Source organism: Chrysoperla carnea, chromosome 1 (genome assembly GCF_905475395.1).
Source record: "Chrysoperla carnea chromosome 1, inChrCarn1.1, whole genome shotgun sequence".
NCBI lineage: Eukaryota > Metazoa > Arthropoda > Insecta > Neuroptera > Chrysopidae > Chrysoperla > Chrysoperla carnea.
Genome location: NC_058337.1, coordinates 73,804,973 through 73,825,028, shown reverse-complemented (window position 1 = coordinate 73,825,028; position 20,056 = coordinate 73,804,973). Strand labels below are relative to the sequence as shown.

General features: G+C 28.4%; 3 protein-coding genes across 4 annotated transcripts in view; 1 reads left to right on the top strand and 2 right to left on the bottom strand.

Moving 5' to 3' along the window:
• Positions 1 to 6,619, bottom strand: part of LOC123290817 (protein Skeletor, isoforms B/C) — a gene marked incomplete at its 3' end in the record, with an annotated part of 18,444 nt that extends 11,825 nt beyond the window's left edge. The window contains exon 1 of the mRNA XM_044871152.1: positions 6,565 to 6,619. Coding sequence (XP_044727087.1) covers positions 6,565 to 6,619 — 55 coding nt within the window. The remainder of the gene's footprint in view (positions 1 to 6,564) is intronic.
• LOC123291107 overlaps positions 1 to 20,056 on the top strand; it is an 827,916-nt gene that overhangs the window by 468,001 nt on the left and 339,859 nt on the right. The gene's annotated exons all lie outside the window — the stretch shown is intronic.
• Positions 6,193 to 20,056, bottom strand: LOC123291100 (nuclear hormone receptor HR96). The gene is made up of 5 exons (XM_044871554.1): positions 18,954 to 20,056; positions 10,860 to 11,079; positions 9,391 to 9,609; positions 8,855 to 9,067; positions 6,193 to 6,901 (listed from the first exon to the last, which is right to left on the bottom strand). Exons 1-5 carry the CDS (start codon positions 19,904 to 19,906, stop codon positions 6,701 to 6,703), a joined length of 1,806 nt encoding a protein of 601 aa, XP_044727489.1. The 5' UTR covers positions 19,907 to 20,056; the 3' UTR covers positions 6,193 to 6,700.

The window sequence follows — 20,056 nt, the reverse complement described above, 5'->3', positions numbered from 1 at the left end:
TAGTGTTAGTACGAACTTTGAGTGTGTGCATACCTGCTACCTTGGGTCGACGGCCAATTCGTAGGTACCAGGTGCTAAAGGTAGATAAATACAGTACTGATTTTTCTCAAATTCTCAGTGCTGATTTTTACATATGTTTTAGATATTTTTGTTAATAATCAATAATCATTATTGCCAGACACTTTCCATCGGTTAGTGTCCCGAAGATACATTGGATATTAACTGATAAATACTGAGCACACAGTTCAGATAAACGCAGCCAATCTTTACTCATTTTTTTATCTAGCGGGTTTTGCTTTTTTACCTTTTAATTTAATTCATGCTTTTACATAATATTTTAATAAATCCATTGAACCAGGATGTCAGCAAAGATTGTTTACGGGCTTTGGAGAGTGTCTTATAAATAAAATATCTTATTTTAGACGATATGGCATTTTTGAAAACATGGTTGGTTGGCTGAAGTACTTTTGACTTTTAAAATTTTTAGAGATATTCTTTACTTTTGTTCCCTCTAGGTGTGTAATATAATTGCACACTTTGTGTAGAACTAACTGCACACTTTGTGTAGAACTAACTGCATAATTTGTGTAGTACTAGGACATCCAGGTCTCAGATCCACAGAGGAATATTTCAGGCATCATACTTATAATAAGCGATCTCAAACACATCTATATGTATCGCGATTTTGTATATATTCAAAAACAAATTATGCAAAAAGTCATGGAGATGAGCTGAATAACCAGGACACCCTTGATCTCTAGGTTCATTGCGGGATATTTTGATTACCATATTTTTAATTAGCGACTTCTAAAACCCCCATGTAATGATTTTGAATGCATTTTAAAGTATTTACACAAAAACTACTCAGATTATAATATAGATTATAATTAGTTGTCTATGGTACTGACGCCCCATCGGGGAATATTTTGGGCATCATATTCAAAATTAGCACCTTAAAAAACTCTCGACAGGGGTCCCTGGCACACGATTAGAAAAAATAAGTGATAACAATTTTTTTAATTTTCTTTATGAATTGAATGCAAAAAAGCCCATCTCGATCTGCCTATAAATTGTTTATAACAATAGAATAGAAATGTTTTTGGGTCATCGAACAATAAAAGAAATGCTTTGATAAGCTCAATAATTTTTTTTCTATTTCTTATATGATACGACGGTTTATTCAAAATTCTCAAAATAAATTGCTGCTATATAACAATATGTGTTTTGTTAACCGTTAAAATATTCTAGTTTTTATTGAGATAGGTATGGTTAACTTAAAAATATCGATGAAATAAAAATTGATTTCAGGCAATTTATCTTATAAAGATATTTAATTATATTATGAATTTGTATAAACGTATGTTATTAAAATTAATATGCCGTATTATATTCTGATATGTAACTTCCATACAATTATTAATATATGTACATAATTTAAATAACTATCCGAATATGGTTCGCTCCATGTTCGGTTTACCTTTTTCGCCCCCCCCCCTCTTTTTTTTCTGAATATTTTGATCCGCTGATTTCGAATTTGGAATGCTACTCTTTCAAAAGTTCCAGTACCTATCAATTGTTTATAATTTTTTTTTCAACAAATAAAATTTTTTATATTTCAATTTTTGTTAAAAAAATTTTGAATGTTGAAATAATTTTGAAATATTGATAGATATGTCAATTACAATTTTTCAAAAACTGTATCCCAAAATAATATAGTAAAAACCATAATAATGGGCCATTGTCCTAAAATTTTTTTATTGCATCAAAGGATGTTCATTATCGAGCCAAAAACATCGTGCGAAATCAGTTTTTGGATAACTTCAATAACTACGAAAATATGAAGAATTTAAATGTACAAATAGAAATAGGGGAAAGTAACATTCGGTGACGTCATAATCTGCAATTGCCAGAGACATCAAAAGTTTTTTGCAAGAATAAGATAGAGAAATTATTTAATCGCTTAAGTATATCTATTCTCGCACATTTTCAAATTTTAACGAAAGATACATTGAAATTGACTTCACGACAAAGGCCTATTGTGAAGGGTCTTTTGTTAAACAAGAAAAATATTCTTTCTTTCTGTGACATCAGCAAAAGTACTATTGATAAATTGACAGAGTTCGAAAAAAATATAAGGAATTTTTTTTTTTAAATTTAACTTCAGGTAGGCTCGTCCATTATTGTATTTCCAAAACTTCCAGTTTTCTTAACCATTATGGAAGTAAGAGATGAACTTATTTTGCATAGAAATGATATTAAACTATATTATTAAAGTGATCTTATATAAATTATTATTATTAATGTACATTAATTTTTACGATTATTACATTGAATAAACATATTTAACATTTTTAAACGAATGATATATGCACAGAAAGACTTTAACAAAAGTTTGTTTCGTTCAAAATGATGCCAACACCTTATTGTATGAATTTTATTTAGATTTTTCAACAGTTTCTAAAGTTGTAGGTATACCTGAAAAAAACAGTTTTCCTAACAATTTTGGAATAAGTAATATTTTTCTGTAGTAAGAGGTAAAAGTAAGGTAGAAGCAGGCAAAAAATTAAGCCCCTCGTTTTCAGAATTACCATCCCAGGCTAGGAAAGCGTGTCAATATCTATACTACGAAAACTAATGAAGTACTATCATTAATTATTTTTAGAAACTTTCGACCTTTTACGCCTATGGTGTGTAGTAACTTTTAAGTCATAAAGACTTTTAGAACAACCGTAAATTTTGATTTGACAATTTGAATGAAATACGTTTTTTTAACAAGGCTTAATTTTTTACCTTTTTCTACCTTTCCACAAAATACTATTTAAACAAGATTCAGGTTTACTGCAAAAAATTTGTTATTGACGAATATAAAGATTATTTTGTAATTATGAAAACCATATAATAGGAGTCAAAAAGTGTTTAAAATTTTTCAAAATAAAAGGTCATATAGTTTTCACATCAAATTTTTGACCCGAACCACAAAATAATCTTTGTCATAATAACGAGTTTCCTGCAAAAATCCGCATTTTATCTTTTCAAATGTTTACATCTCGAAAACGGTGAGGCTAGGTGAAAAATTTCAAGAATCCAAAAATTCTGGGAATTGTTCATTATATAAAAGACAAAAATATTTTTTAATATAAAGTAAAGAGAATATGGTGTCCGGAAGAAGAGCAATTCTGTCTAGCCCTGTGGGGGTAAATCAAAAAACCACGAATTCGCGTGTATATGACTTTGTTAAGTACACTCAGACAAACATTTTCCACCAGCTCCCATAAAAATCTACTGACGAGGCGTTGATTCCTTTGTGCCCATTGGAAATCTGCCTGATCTAGTTTTGTGTTGGGAAGTTAAAAAATAAATTTAGGTCAAAATGAAATAAACGTACTATTTTAATAAAATATTTTATTATTTAATTTAACAATGTATATAATCATTTTAATTATTCATAAAAAATATATTACAATTACTGTGGTACAGCTTTTAAATTGAGAGGAACGCAACAAGCTATATATAAAAATCTAAAAAATAGGCTCTTTTGACGTCACAATATAATAAAATATTTAATTTCTTTAGACAAACAATTAAAAATTTTTATTCTTTATAATAAAATATTTTAAAATTAAAACTTAAAAATCTAAAATTGCAACTGTTGCCTTCATTAACAAATAAAATTTGAATAAAATATACACATTCTTTCAGAAACATTATTTCTTATCATTCGAAGTTGTAAACTTGTATTTGGAAAGACTATCCTATCAAGACAATACTAAATTGAATATTTCCAATAATGTAAAGGTGACGTTTGCTGACAATTTTGTTTAATTCCTAGAGTAATAATACCATTTTTTTCATGATAGAGTTTTAAATGTAAAAACAGGAAATTAGACCTATGTACATACTTGTAAATAACACAAATCTGTATGTACTAACAAAAATTTAATTCAGTCAAATTGACAAATGGGTTGATTCTGGAGAAAAAAAAACTCTTTGTTAATTTTATTAGCGGGAATTAATATCAAATGAACGAAATCTAAAATAGGCAATAATTTTAATATTCGGTTCTGAACAATATTTTTTTATTCAAGTCTCTTTTTAAAATTTATTACTTTTGCATTTTAGAAATATCTATTCGAAACAACCTGTATAAAACCGATTTAACTTCTTTCTCATTGTCTTTTAATGATATTATCCAACTTATAAATATTAATTGTGGTAGGAAGATATCAATTTTCCGAATATTTGAAAAGTTCCATAAAATTTGGAATTTACTCGATTGCATTAACAAAATTCCCTAATGTGTGCAATGGTAGAAGCTGAAATTGCAAACGCAGTTTCTTAGCCAAAGTTGTTCCATTCCAATCATTATATTTTTCAACACTTTCTTAACTGATGATTTTAAATACTTAGAAATTTTGCTTTGATCATTTTTTAAATATTTGAAAAATAAACCTCATTTCGAAATTCTTAAAAAATGGAGAATGGAATTTTCGACAGCTGGACATTAAGTTAGTTTAGAGAAAACAATGCAATATATTAATTTACGAAAAAGAGATAAAAATACCTGAGAATTTTACCAAAAGACTGAAATTACATGAAAACATAACGCCATAGGGTGGATCGGTCTTTCAAACTTAATTTTGACTAGGGTTTTACGTAATAATTAACTAATTAGTTCAATAAATTTAACATAACAATATAATCTATACAAATGAAAAATATAAATTTTCAGCGATTAATTTTATAGGATATGGCCTGTTTGGTGCGTTTAGCTTTTAATTTACTCATATACTTAAAAAATTAGACGATTTAATATTTTTTACATAAATGCTTAAAATTAATTATTTAGGTTTATTTTTGATCAAAATCGATCAATACGTGAAAACATGAACAAAGCGCGCGATACGATAAAATTTGTAAGTGCATTTTTTCAATATAAAAATTTAATTGGTCAGAAATATGATTCGAACTAAAATTTTTAAGGGTTGTCATGCTTTTGTAGATCAACTGGTTTCTCGACTTAGTGGATTCGCAATCTATGTGTAAAAAACTATGTAAATATTTATTAGGTATTTACTATATTTTTTTAAATTATCTAATATACATGAACGATAGATATTAGCTTCTTCAACTGTTTTTATACCATGCATATATGAAATATACATAGTATATTAAGTTTAGTCCCAAGTTTGTAACGCTTAAAAATAATGATGCTAGGAAAAAAATTTTGTCATAGCTGTTCATAAAATCACCTAATTAGTCCATTTACGGTTGTCCGTCCGTCCGTCTGTGGACACGATAACTCAAAAACGAAAAAAGATATCGAGCTGAAATTTTTACAGCGTACTCAGGACGTAAAAAGTGAGGTCAAGTTCGTAAATGAGCATCGTAGGTCAATTGGGTCTTGGGTACGTAGGACCCATCTTGTAAACCGTTAGAGATAGAACAAAAGTTTAAATGTAAAAAATGTTCCTTATAAAAAAATAAAAAACTTTTGTTTGAAACATTTTTTTGTAAACATCACTGTTTATCCACGAGGGCGTTAATTAGGTGCAAATTTTATAGTATGTATTAATATAGGAATATCAGTTGTGTGTGTGTCGTCTATTTCTAAAAGTGAATATCTTTTGTTATTTACGTGACGTCAAAAAAACAAACGATTGCGCATGAACACTGTCTATACATTTTTGTATGTGTTATGTGATAAAGAAATCAACACTGACTATGCATGGTATTTCAACAATTAACTCAGTCAATTGTTTCTTTTCACTTGTCTTTTGTATTAGTTTTGATATTCTGAACAAAATTCATAATTTGGAAAAATTACAATAATGAGAAAACACTAGAAAAAGTGCTTATCAGATAACCAAGTAATGCTGAAAGAAGAAATGCTTGATTAGAAGATTAGCCATATCTCGAACACTTTTTCTAGTGTCAGAATAAGATAACAGATAACACGAAGAATTCACGTTATACACAAATAATAAAGACAATTAATACAGAAAATAGTTAATAAACATAAAATTTGATTTTGATCGGCCATAGACAATGAACCTGCCACTCAAGTAAAAATGCAGCTGGTGTTTGAATTTATAGTATTTTAAAAATAGACGGCAGCTTTATATTTTTTTGAATTACAAATTTTGAATAAAAATATTAAGTTAATCACATTTTTTTCGGAATGGATTTCGATTTATTATTACTATCGTATTTAAATCATTTTATAAATTATATTTCAAATGAAGAATACCCTGTTCTTTGATCTTTCTCAAGTACACAAGTACATTACATAGGTTATAGAAATCACATGTGTGTGTTTAACATTTTGAGAACATGACGGTGACAAAACATACTGCTACGTCAACATACGTCATGGGTGTAAAGCATTGTTTTGTTATAATTTAAAATTATTTCGTTTTCAATAATTTTATTTTGCTTTATAATAACATATTTGTAATTTTCTAAATTCAAGAATTTTTTAAAGGCATGACAACCCTGTCAGTTTTTTTTTAATCCATAGAATATTAAACATCTACGTAAGGCCTTCTAAAAATTCGTATTTAATACCTGTAATATCCATTATTAAAGCTAGATTTTCATTTCGTACGATACAAACAGACATTTTCTATTTGATATTTATAAAAATCAAGTTTTAATTCGAAAATAAAAGAAACTTAAATTATCTAAACATAAACAGTGACAATCAATGTGGTTTCAAATCAAATATTTCAATTAATAAAGGCTCAACATCGGATGGATTTACATCTAAATATACGCTAATTACTTCACCATTCAATCGATGTAGTTCAGATATTTTTTGTATTAATTTTAAAAATGTTGATTTTGCTTCACAGCCAGGATAAATACTTTCTAAATACCGTCGTAATAAATAATAGTACGAATTCTGAAAGAGAAAAAAAAATTAAGAAAACAAATTAAAGTCAGTTAATAAATAAATCAAGGCAACAAAATACTTTTGAATTATTTACAAGATGGATACAATTTTAATCCATCTATCATCTTCAAGGAAACGTTATTGAAAAAAATCATTGTACAAAAGTTGTTTAAATTGGAAGGGATCGCCATTTGTTCGCTTTCAATTTTATCTAGACCATTGGGATCAATTAAAAATAGATGATTTTTTATACAAAAAATTAAAAACTGAACAATTTTATTGGAAGCAACATTTAACTTCCCAGGATAGAGAAGTTCTTGTAATCGGTCCAAAAATTCAAATTGAGAGTTACAACATACTTTTAAGTTTCATTTTCAGGACCATGTAATAACACCATTATTAGATTGATGTCTGTGTGTACGCATGTGCGTGTGTGTTCGGGGACATTTTTTCGTTCACGTTTTCTCATTAATGAAAGGTAATAACGATTTTGGATTATTGCAAATCGTTGCGTAATAACATCAACATGTGCTGAAAAGACTGCCAAGAGCAGGACATAAAAATTGGGTTCTTGGGATAGAGAAGAAAATAAAATTTTTCTGTTAATATTAAGAATTTGGAGATTTTTATAATTAGTAAAGTTGTAGAAAATCACGTATCTCCTAATCATTTTTCTATAGAACTAATATTTACAAAAACAAATATTTTTGCCGGTGCAAAATCTCAATGCATCTTGCATAGAAAGCGTGTTTTTAACCTATAAGTTACACATATCTATTGCAATTTAATAACACTAGTCAACAAAATTTGTTTTATTTTTTTTTTTTTGTCACATTGATGCGAGAGACATTTCTTATAGTTTTTGAGGATGCTGAATTCGAATTCAAATTCAGAATTTCTCTAATACGTAAGGTTTTCAAAATATTTTTAGCTAAAAAAGGAAAAAATTCATTTTTATGTTATATTCGAAATTCCGTAACACCACTATATATTTCTTTTTTCATATGAAAATTTGAAAGACTTCCTTTTCTTTCCCTCTTCCTTTAAAATACTTTTTGAATCATTCCGATATCCATTTTGCTCTTTGAGAAATCATATCACATTTATTATATGTAAAATACCTATACATTGTATTACTACTAATATAAATATTTATGTATAATTAATTAATTGTAGGTACTTATATATTTATATATTACCTATTATATTTCTTGGAAGAAGATTTTGGAAAAATTCAAAAAGACTTTTGAGGGGGAATTAATGGTATTTTCTGATGACGTAAATGTTTTCGTGAGGAAAAATATTCACTGGTGAAATATGACCTCGAATTAAGAAGAAAAACAAGTTTTTTTTCATGTTAAGGGACGAATTTCTCGATAACGTGACGTGCTGAAGCAATTTTGCAATCAGATTCATATTCAGCACGTCAAAAACTTTTCAAAAAGTAAAGTCATGCTTCTGTGACAAAATTTGTGTTGACCAGTGTAATTAACATTGCAGTGTTTTAGGCAGTTAAGGAAATTTATTTTCATCATCTGGGAAGTTAAATGGTTGGACCATAAGAATCACACTCACACGAACACTTGTTAAAAATCAAATGCATTTGACAAATATTAAATGCAATGTTGTTTGTATCTGTCCTTTGTTATTTAAAATTTTCCTCTATCTCTTACTATATCAGCAATTGATGGCAAACACACAGTTCAATTAGAGTAGATGTTTGCATTAGATTTTTGCGGAATCTTTTCGATTTTCTTCTATCTATTAAAAATTATAAATGTCAGTTTTAAAGGTCTAAGGTCTATATTAAATTACAGGCCACCAATTTATGCCTTCCTTCAAACAAAACTACCATCAAGCTTTTTCTGATTCTTCGTTTCTTAAGGAGTTATTTGCGGGGGTGAATTAAAATGTTTCACCAATATTCAACCTGTTAGAAAAGTGTATTAGACAAAAACATACTTGTTCTAATTTAATAACATCTTCATGTATAACACGAGGTCTGTCCGGTGTAAATAATGTTATGGCACACATTATCAATATTATATTCTCATCCATCCGCCATTTTGGGTCAAATGTCTTGATAAACCGTTCATGTTCCTCATAAATATTACCTTTTGCTTGTTTTAAAATATCCACTTTAATACGACTTAAAGATTCTTGACTATGCGGAATCTGAAAAGATTAGAATATAAAACTTGTATTTGATAAATTTTCTAGAGATAATTAAGACTTTGACGCCTTTTTCAGCCTACTTATATAAAATGAATAGTATCAATCATGAACTAAGCTATTTATCTCGGAAGAATAATTACACTGCTATCCAAAAGGTACATTGTTCCGCGTTATTAACTGTAGTTGGCTATATATTTTAATGGTAAATTCAATCATAATATCTATCACACTACTCAGCCGTTAATCTTTAATCATTACTTAGATGATATGGCAGTTAATTTTTTAATATCGAAGAATTTTGTCTACCGGAGATTTGGTATTACCTTCCATGATCGCTTTGATTGATCGTAAGTCATTGCACTTCGTAAAATCATCATTTCAGTACATCCACCTTTTAATAAAGCAACCTGATCCTCTTGGCACATATTTTTAAATGCATTAATTTTCTTTGCCATTTTTATTAGTCGTCGTATTGCTACTGCAGTTAAATTTATTACATCCAATAAGACGGGCAATTGTGTATTTGATCCTTGTGATGAAGGCTATAACACAAAAGAAACAAATGGTTAATTTGTACCAAGAAAATTTATTGATAATATTTTCTATCCATTCACTTTGTGGAGGGTTGCTGAATTCTTAAATTGGAAGATTGCAGTTAATATTGTCAAAAAATGAGTAGAATTTATTTTGTATCAAGCAGCAAATGAATGTACTATCTTTTGAATGAAGTGAATGAGTAAGTAAATTGGTGATGGAGTGAATGAGCATATACTGCTCATAAAAAACAAATCAATTTATTAAAATAAATTCCATGATTTTTCTAGCAATAATTTTCCATAAAATAAAAAAAAATTAATTCATCAACCACTTATTTATTTTTATAGGAAATTTTATTTAAACCAAAGGGTGTGGTATAAAACATCCTTCAAATGACTGTTAGAAAATACTAAATGACTTTTCAAGGTAAGTATTACCTTGATTAGAAATTATACTTTAAAATACCTATATTCCATCAAAAAAGATGATTGATTATAGACCCCAGCTTGTTTTTCATTAGAAAAAAAACAAAGAAATTTGATATATTTTAAACTTTGTGTGCGACTAGAATGCTATAATGTTGATTCTTCTTTTGTTATTGATTCGTCTTTTATTATTGGATACACGATTGAAACAAATATTGGTAAGATTGTAGTTGAACTGATAGAAATCATAACATAAATATTTTGTAACATTTGCCAATCGCTTCAACTTGAGTTTTTTTTTAATTGTTTGAAATATTATAGTTTTATAGCTAAATTACAAGAATATCGGTTCAGTTTGAAGAGAGCTACAAGGAAAAAAATTGCATCTGACGGGGGTTTTTTAAATTTTGTAAATTTCACTTCTATAGTCTTTGTATTTTACCATTCATTATGTCACGAACAAAGCACACTATGGGCAATCAACATTTGTAATCTGTTAATTATTTTTTAAATTCTTGGTTAGTTTCAATATTATTTATAATAAGAATTGAAATAAAATATAAAAATAGCCCAGTTATGCAATGCTCAAAGATATCCCTTACCAAATTTATTGAATCTCTTTCAGTATGTGCTATGGCATCAAGAAGTTTTCTGGCTAATTTGTAAAATATTAAAATATCTATGATATACAAGTTCAAACGAATCAAAACAGGGCATAGTTTATTTTTAAAACAATCTCTACAGAACAAAGAATAAATTTTAAGTAAATTATTACTTTTCAAAAATTTCGTAAAATAGTTATTTTAATAGTTTTACGCAAAAAAACTTACCATAAATTTACCATTTTCTGCGACATATGTAACATCATCATCTACAGGCTGCAACAATGCTTTATTTGCAACAATTAACTCATTTAATTTTGCACGTTCGGCATCATTTAATTCCCTTGAACTACTTGTATGTGTTGGTGCTATTGTTGTGTATGCTTCAAATTCTAATTTTATGGCTTCACATAGAATGGATTCAATGGAATTTGGTTCAATTGGTATTCTATAAACAGAGCAAAGAAAATACAAATAAATATATAAATCAATTATGTAAGAAACTTTAAAATAGTTAGAGTATGTCGTCACAACATATAAACTAGACGTACATCTTCGGATTTACAATTATTACTAAATATTTTTATGTATCCATACTCCCGAATTTCACGCATTCAAAATTTAAAAACAATGAATATGAAAATTTTTATCTGACTAAACGTAAGCAATTCTAAATAAACCTAAATATTTTACTATTTTATTATTTTGCCAGGAACTGGCCACTTAAATTAAAAATATACACGCTCCTGTAAAAAATCATTATTTGTAACCCCTCTGTAAAATGCTCTTTCTGGCGCTATGAGGCCATGAAGTAGAAATTTGTATGTACATTATGTAAATTGGATGGATTATGCGATTTTGAAAAAATTTGGTATATTGATCGTTTTATAAAACACCAGTATAAACAACAAATCGATTGACTAGCAAAAAAACTATTGGCGAAAAACATGAAGTCTTTGTAGTTTCACTTACTATAAATATGCTAGCAGTTTCCTAGCACATTTATAGTAAGTAAATTGTGTACAAAAAAACATCCTTTACGAAATACTCGATCCTGTTCGTGGTTTCTTTAGGCTACTTTCGGTTCTGCTCGTGACATATATTTTAATTTGTAATTACTAAAAACAGTAAAAACCCTAAGTTCTACGAAAAGTAGGCTATTTCCGGTTCTGCTTGTGGCATATATTTTAATTTGTAATTACTAAAAACAGTAAAAACCCTAAGTTCTGGGCTGACTTTATACAGGCGTTGTAATTTATTTTATAGAAAATCGATTTTATAATTACAAATCTATAAGTACGAATCTTCCATAACTTCAAAAATCTTCTAGATAAGTAAAATATAGCCACATCTGCTTATCTTGAGTCATACTAAACAAAGCGTTGTGAATACCTTACAGGGATATTCTGTATTTACAATATTCATTTTGGTATGCGACAATCGGAGGATTAAAATAGGTCCATGATAATAGGCTGCCAGTTAGTGAAAGAAAAAAGTTCTATGTTTTACTGTCTGCCAATGACAGAGGGATTATATACGCCATAAGCAACATAAAAATGAATAAAATAACATGCATAACCAATTATTGCATAGTTAAAACTTTAAAAGTATCATTTATTTGTAAAACAAAGAGAACAGTTTTTTACAGTCAGCCATTTATTTGAATAAAAGGCACTAAAAAATTTTTGGCTTTGACGGTTTTCTCGTGTACAAACTTTAACATAACCAATATAAGTTAGTAACAAAAATGTTGTTATATTAAAGTTCATACACGAGAAAACCGTCTGCCAATAAATTTTTTGTGTATTAAATAATCTTAACTTTTATTCAGATGAATGGCAGACTGTAAAAAGTTGTTTCACAGACAAATGTTATATTTTAACTATGCATTAATGCGTCATGCATGTTATTTTATACATTTTTGTAGATAGTAAAAAATTGATTATTTTTTCCTGCCACTAACTGACAGTCTATAACAAGCTTTAACTAGGTTTTTGAATAAATAGATAGGATATTAAGAAACCATGGAAATTTGGAACAAAACTGTTCAAATGTATGAGTTGTTTTTCATAGCCCACTCTTTTAATGGTCTAGTTATTCTACAAACCATTGACTGCTCGACGTCATCGTGATTTTCCCAATAAAATCTACTAAAATAAAAATCTATAATAAAATGACTAAACGATTTAGGGTAAAACCTTACTTTTGCATTTTTTAATGTTCAAGCACTTTTCTTTTCATAGAATATCATATTTTATTCACAGACACATACACTGATCGATGTTGAAAACTCATATTCTTAAGATCAGGAAATCTCAAGACCTGTAGCGTAACACAGGTTTTAACCATTAACATCTGTATTGTTTGGATACTGCCATAATAGATAGCGTGTACATAGATAATAATTAAAATGGGAATTTAACTAAAACTATTCGAGATATTTTTTTGTCGTTAACTCAGTTGATTAATTGGTAAACGCTGAAATTCCTCAAATTTAAGGTTAAAACTAAGTAAAATGAGAATATTTGCTAAAATAATTGCAACACCAGAAATGCTACACATGTCTTACAATTTTATCTAAACTATAAATACAATACTAAAAAAAATTAAATGCTATAATTTAATTCCCACTCCAAGCATTGTACCCACATTATCCTCCAAATTAGGCTATTAAAAAGAGATCAACTATTTATTAATTAAGTGCTAATTCGTATGACTGTATGTATTACAGAGTTAGTCAATCGTTTAAGTCAATTAATTAATTAAAATTAATGGAAAGTACGAATTATCAATAAGAAATTCAATCATTTTTAATAATATACATTTTTGTTTCTCAAGTACTTGTCAGGTGTCGGGAAATTAAGATACCTTGACAAACAATTGGCAGTTTTTGTCACCGAATTTGTTGTTGTTGTTTTTTTTTTGTACTAAAAAAAAAATCCTTAAAATTTAGAAAGTTTTAAATAACTAATCACCCATATTATGGGATTTTTGAGACTTATGGTAGCAAGAATATTCTGTTACAAGCTCGAAACAAACAACTACACTCCCCCCTCCCTTGACGAAGAAAATTGGCATCTGTATCAAAAATTTTTATGCCAGCAAACTCTTTCGAGTTCTATCCGACATACCTAAATTTTATCCGATATATCATTCCATACATAGCCGTTCGCAACGTGCATGAGTTTTTAGGTTGTAAATACTTTGTTAAAAAAAAGTCGACCTCTCAGGGACGTACCTAACTCTCTTTTTGGAGGGGTGGTTGGGGGTTTTATTCAGTTTTTTACAAATTACAAAAAAACTATGCATCAAATAAAAAATTCAATTAAAGATTCTAGCTGAAGTATTTGTGCACATTTTCGTTTTATTTTCGACTTTCTAGCTTCAAAGTTGACCAAGATATGCCAATTTTAAAATGGAATTTTTTTGCACATTCAATCAAATGAAAAAATATTCATCTTCTAAACCGTTAGAGATAAAAGGATTTATTCCTGGGCACAAATTAGCACAAAAATTTGGTATTCATTTTCTCCAAAACTAGCAAAGATTAGTAGTTAAAAATTTGCAAGTAGCTTCAACTAGTGGGCTTGTGAAACATTCTCGAAAAACGAAAAATAATTCGAATAGTTTCGAAAATTTACGAAATCTTTGAAAATCAAATAAATGGCCACCATAATTCAAACTCTTCTAATTTATAAAAAAATAATACAAGCACTGACATTCAACACTTTCTATACAGAGTATTTCAACAACTAACTCAGTTAATTGTTTGTTTTCACTTGTTTATGATAAAGTTTTGATAGGCACCGGCTCATAAGTCAAGTGTACAAGCAAAGATTCAGGGGATCATCAAACTTTTATTTTTGGGTGAATTTGATCTTCAATTTATGTTAATTTTTGAAATTTATGTTTGATGATGGAAGTAAACCTAGCAACTGACAAGAGCATTCAGACAATTCGTTTTAAAAGTCAAGTATAAATTAATAAAATGGTTAGTAAGCTAGTTTCTCAGCACTGTATCAACATGACGTCACAACTAAACTAAGCAAGTTATTTGGTAATAAAATAATGATGATTCATTTTATATACTTTTTTTGCTAATTTTTGAACGCTAAAAATTTCATTTAATAGTTATCAATCAGTTATTTTAATGATAAGATTAATAAATATCTTATTTTACAATACTTTTTTATTTGATTATACCTCCATATACGTAGTAGTATAGAGGTTAATTTTCTATTATGGAAAATGCGTTGAGAAGGTACCCTAAATAAAAAATTTCCTTTTTCCAAAATTCGAGGTCAAGCAAAAAAAATTTTCATACATTTGGTTTAAGTACATGAATCTGCTTGAAAAAATATGTAGTTCCATTTTAAAAAGTTGACTCTAACTACTATGTATTATAGAACGGACGCTGGATGGGATTGAGTGTGCAAAATATGTGTACCGCATTTTGTCAATTAATTCTTGTTCAGAAAAGCTTATAGATTAATATTCTGGATCTTGCCAGAAACCTTATTGGTCCAATTTTTGCATATCCTCTCCCCCCTCCACAAAAACAGTTAAATGACATTTTTTGAACCAAGAAAAAATTACTCTAGGTTCTTTGGGTCAATTAACGTCAAAAAGGTCCTTTGTGATTTTTTTTTAAACTTCTTCGTTTTCGAGATATTAACAGTTTAATGTTTGGAAAACTCCAAAAAGGCCATTTATTTTAAAAGCTAAAAAACGGGGCATTAAATTAAATTTTTGAGTTTATCAAAATTCTAAAATAATGTTTGAACATCCTTTGTGAAGTTAAGAAGAGCGCCTGCTCTATTAATTTTGTTAATATTTTTATATTTTTTTGAGATTGTGTTAACATATGTTTGTAAATGGCTTTAATGGCACATAATGTCTATTGCCAATTTAAAAAAATAAAATAAAATTGTTTTTATTTCCCCTTAAAATAAGCCGATATGTGTTTTCGCTGTTCATTATTTTCCATTCCGTTTTCGAGATATAAGAATATGAATTTTTTAAAGAATCAGCCTTTCATCAACTATGGCTGCGACTTGAATTTGAGGAGACCAAGTTGTGATATTAGCAGCGATGTTTCTTTTTTATACTCTGTGAAATGTTTTATGAACTGCATGCAATACGCCAGTCAAATCCTACATAAAAATTTAAAGGTAAAAATGTTCCTTATATCAAACTAAACAATTTATGTGAAAAAAATTTTTCGTTAACATCATTGTTTTCTCTTGCAGGGGCAAATTAGGGCAAAACTTTGGTGTCCATTTTCTCCAAAAATATAAAAGATGGAGAAATGAAAATTTTTAGGTAGCTTCACCTTGCGAGCCTTATGAAAAATTATTGAAAAAACCCAAAAAAGTTTTCTAGCAAATACTTCGAAAAATTTTCAAAATTTTCGACACCAGGTACAAATGGGGCCGAGTAGCGATATAAAGCTGCTTTGAAGTATTTCTGTAACAATTCATCTTATGTATATTTGTGAAACATACTTTTTCACAACATAACTGGTTTATTTTTGGTCGCCCAATACATTGTTAAAAATTGGTATGTACGCATGGGACGATCAGGCAAAGCAAACAATTAAGTTAGCGAGTGAACCAAAAAATTGACCAAATTTTTGGATTGAAATTGCGGCCAATCTTTTGAAAATATTATTAAAACAAAAGTCAATTATTTTTAGAAAAAAGGGTTCTTTTTGTTGCTCTTACAGTTTAAAAGATACATTTATTTAGAAAAATAGTTCAAAAATTCCTAATCATTTAAAATTCAATTATAGCTCTAAGAAAGTTTTAGGAACTCTGTACAACTTTACTACATTTAATAGCTTACAAGATCAGATAATAATAGTCAATTATCACTAATAATTCAACTACATAAATTACATTTGAAATAACTAATTTAAATTTATTGAAATCACAATTGAAGTCAATTGAATGGGGAAGTTACAAAATTAAAAATAAATTTTTTAATGTCTTCAGAATCACGCAAGCTTAAATTTTCTTTAGTTAAATTTTACTACTGCAGTTAACATTTAAACTGGAGCCACCAGTAATTTTAAGCGTTACAAACCTGGGACTAAACTTAGTATACCATGATATATATTACATATATACAAGGTATAAAAATAATAGAAGCGCTAATATTCATTGTCTGACATAGAGTATTTCAAAAATTAACTCAATCGATTTTTTATTTTCGCTTGTTATTTTTATCCTTTTTGTGGAGTTCACTGATTTTTTATAAAATGTTGTTTCCAATTTTATTAGTTTTTTATAAAGAACAAGTTTATCTCTATCCCTTATCATTATCAGAATCTCTTTGTACAAAAATATTTCTAAAAAAAAAAAATATTGACTTTTTTATAACGAGAAACTTTCTAAGATAAATTAGTCTCCAATGTACTCAAGGGCGACTAAACTGAGCTGAATTTTAAATAATTTGGAAAATTGAAATCAAATTCATGGTAATTTTAAGATTCCCCTTTTGAACCAAACAAGCTTGGTTAGGATAATTTCCAACTAATTATCTCTGGAGCTTATAGATTCGAAGATATTACAGGTTGTAATTGTTACTGACCCATCTATAAATATTCTGTAATATTTACTTTGTCTACATAATTAAAAATGTTGTTGTTCATTTTCAAATGCTCTTGATGTGTAAAAAGTTGTTTTAAAGCCCAAAACTTTATATTATTATATATATCATTAATTTTTACATTTTGTTAATAAGAAATTGAATTAGGACAATCCCAAACTGAAAAATGGGGGCAATATAAATTTCTTTTGAGCCTCCGAATATCATAAAAAAGTGTATTTTCTTTCACAATTTCTGAAAAGCTTAAAAAAGTATTAGGAAAATGTATGAAGTTAGGGCGTTATAAATTACCATGGCATTAAGTTGGCTTTGTAAGGGCTTAAATAAATACCTAATTGATCAATTTTTCGAGTTCGTTGGCTCAAAGTCACCTTTAAGACCTAGAACATGCTATAAAAATTTTAATTTTGACTTATCCTGTTGATGACCTGGAAATGTAGTAATTAATTAGGTAATTGTATGAGCACTTATAACAAAAATTTTTTTCAACATCAATATTTCTAAGCGTTAGAAACTTTAAATAGGATTTAATATAGATATTCCTTCTATAGACTGGCTTATATGTACAAGTCGTTTCCAGTCATTTTTTATCCGATCAAAGAAACAAAACAGAGGTAAATTTCACAAACAGCACGTCGAATGAAATATATTTAAAAACTACAAATTTTCGAAATGTTTTCCTAAATTAAATTAAATATCTATTAAATCGTAAGAGATAGAAGGACATGGGGAGACAAAAATGACTCTTTTTTAAAATTCAATAATAATAATTAACTCCTAGGCATTAATAAAATGAAATGTTAATAGCCTCAGATACTAACACGTAACTTTAAAATCAACCTTAATAACATTGGAATAGGAATTGACTAATTGATATTTCAATTGATGCTAAGTTTAAAAAATCAATTCGTTATTAAAACAATTAATATGTTAATAGTTAGAAACAAAACCCAATCAGAATGAAAAAAAAAAAAACGACAGATAGTTAAGAAATGTATCGTCACGAAAATAAGCCTGTGTCCCCAGTCACTTCGCTACATATTAGTGCTTTTGAATAGAATTCCATAACTGACAAACATTAGCCAAACACTATACTGTTTTCTGAAAAATGTTTCGAACAAAAAATATTAACTTTTTAATGAACAACAACTTTCTAATTTAAATTCTATCTATTACCATTTATGGAGGAAAGTGAGCTTTTCATTGAGCCCGAAAGCCTAGGTCAAGTTTAATGTCTGCGTAAGATGCGCGCCTATACACCCAACATTTTTTTGCTTGATTATTTTTCGAGTTTCAAGCATATGTCAACTTAAAAAAGGATACCCTGTATATAGTAATTTCTACGAAAAATTATATTAAGCTTTTTAATTTGTTACAAAAACGATTTTTGTTCCAAATAATTCTACTTTGGAAGTTACAAAATGAGGTACAAAATGCCACAATGTCCAACTCGCTCTACTCAGATAATTAGCACCCCAAATATCAATAATCTATTTTTTCTTAATACATATCGATAGTAGTACGGGGTGCTAAATACCTTCGGGGGAGCAAATTTAGGGGGTGTTATATATTGTTTTCTCTAATCACGGTCGTTATAACATTCAAAATAAAATTTAATTAATTATAAAAATAAAATTTCAAAGTGACATTAATTGTCCGCCCAAGACAAATTGAAAACCGTACTTTGAAAATGAAAATAATTTAACAGCATACCTTTGAACGTCTTGCAAAACATCCCGTGTAACATCTAACATATTCATTGAATCAGAAATAACCGACGATTTCACGTGACCATTCTGATTGCGACATTGAATATCAGTTCCGATCAACTCTGACAATATTGATGACTCAGTTCCTGTACCATTTGATGTCGTCGGATGCTGTAGTGGATTTATTACATTCCGTAGCAGAATATTTGGGTCACTTCCATTTGAAGCTGTTCCATTAGTACCATTTAAAAATGAATTTGACGAATTATCTGACTGCATCTCTACAAGCTGATAACTCGTAGGACCATTTTCACCGTTTGTTACCGTACCATTTGTTTGTAATAATGATTCATCCGTTGAAAATTTACTATCGTTAAATAAGAATTCATTTTTCACGTCCAAAACATAATCTGGTGTACAAACTGTTATTTCTGGTTTTTTATTAATCAATCCGGTTGTTGTGCCGTTCGTTTCCAATGATAATTTACTATCAACTACAAGAAGACACTGACCGTTTGTTCGCTTAGTATAATCATTACTTGATTCATCGCTTGTCGAATAATTATCGCGTTTTATTTTATTACTAAAATCCACTTCGTTCACTTTAATTGACGAACGTTTTTTCGCCCGATTAAATTCAATTTTTTTTCGTTTGATTTCTTTATCCTCTTCACTCATAATATATTCTTTTCGCATTCCAATTGCAAAACATTTATCTAAACGACATTTTTGACAAAATCGACGTTTAACAACGGTAATTTCGCAATCACCATTGAATAAACATCGAAATTCTTTTGTGGTTAAAGCATTTCGACGAAAGAATGCTTTACAACTTTCGCATGTCACAGCATTGAAATTATATCCGAGTGCTTTATCTCCGCAAACCCCACATGTCTTTAGATTAAGATGCTGGATGTTGTTATTATTCACTAACTTCTCGCTGTTCACCATGGCCATACTTTATTTATTACATAACTTAAATAATTAGATAACACAGAAACACTTAATAACTATTAGATAAAATCATATTTTAAAATTTTATTTCAAATATTTTCTCACAGCAATTGACATTTTACAGACGTCAATGTAATTTTGACATTTGTTGTA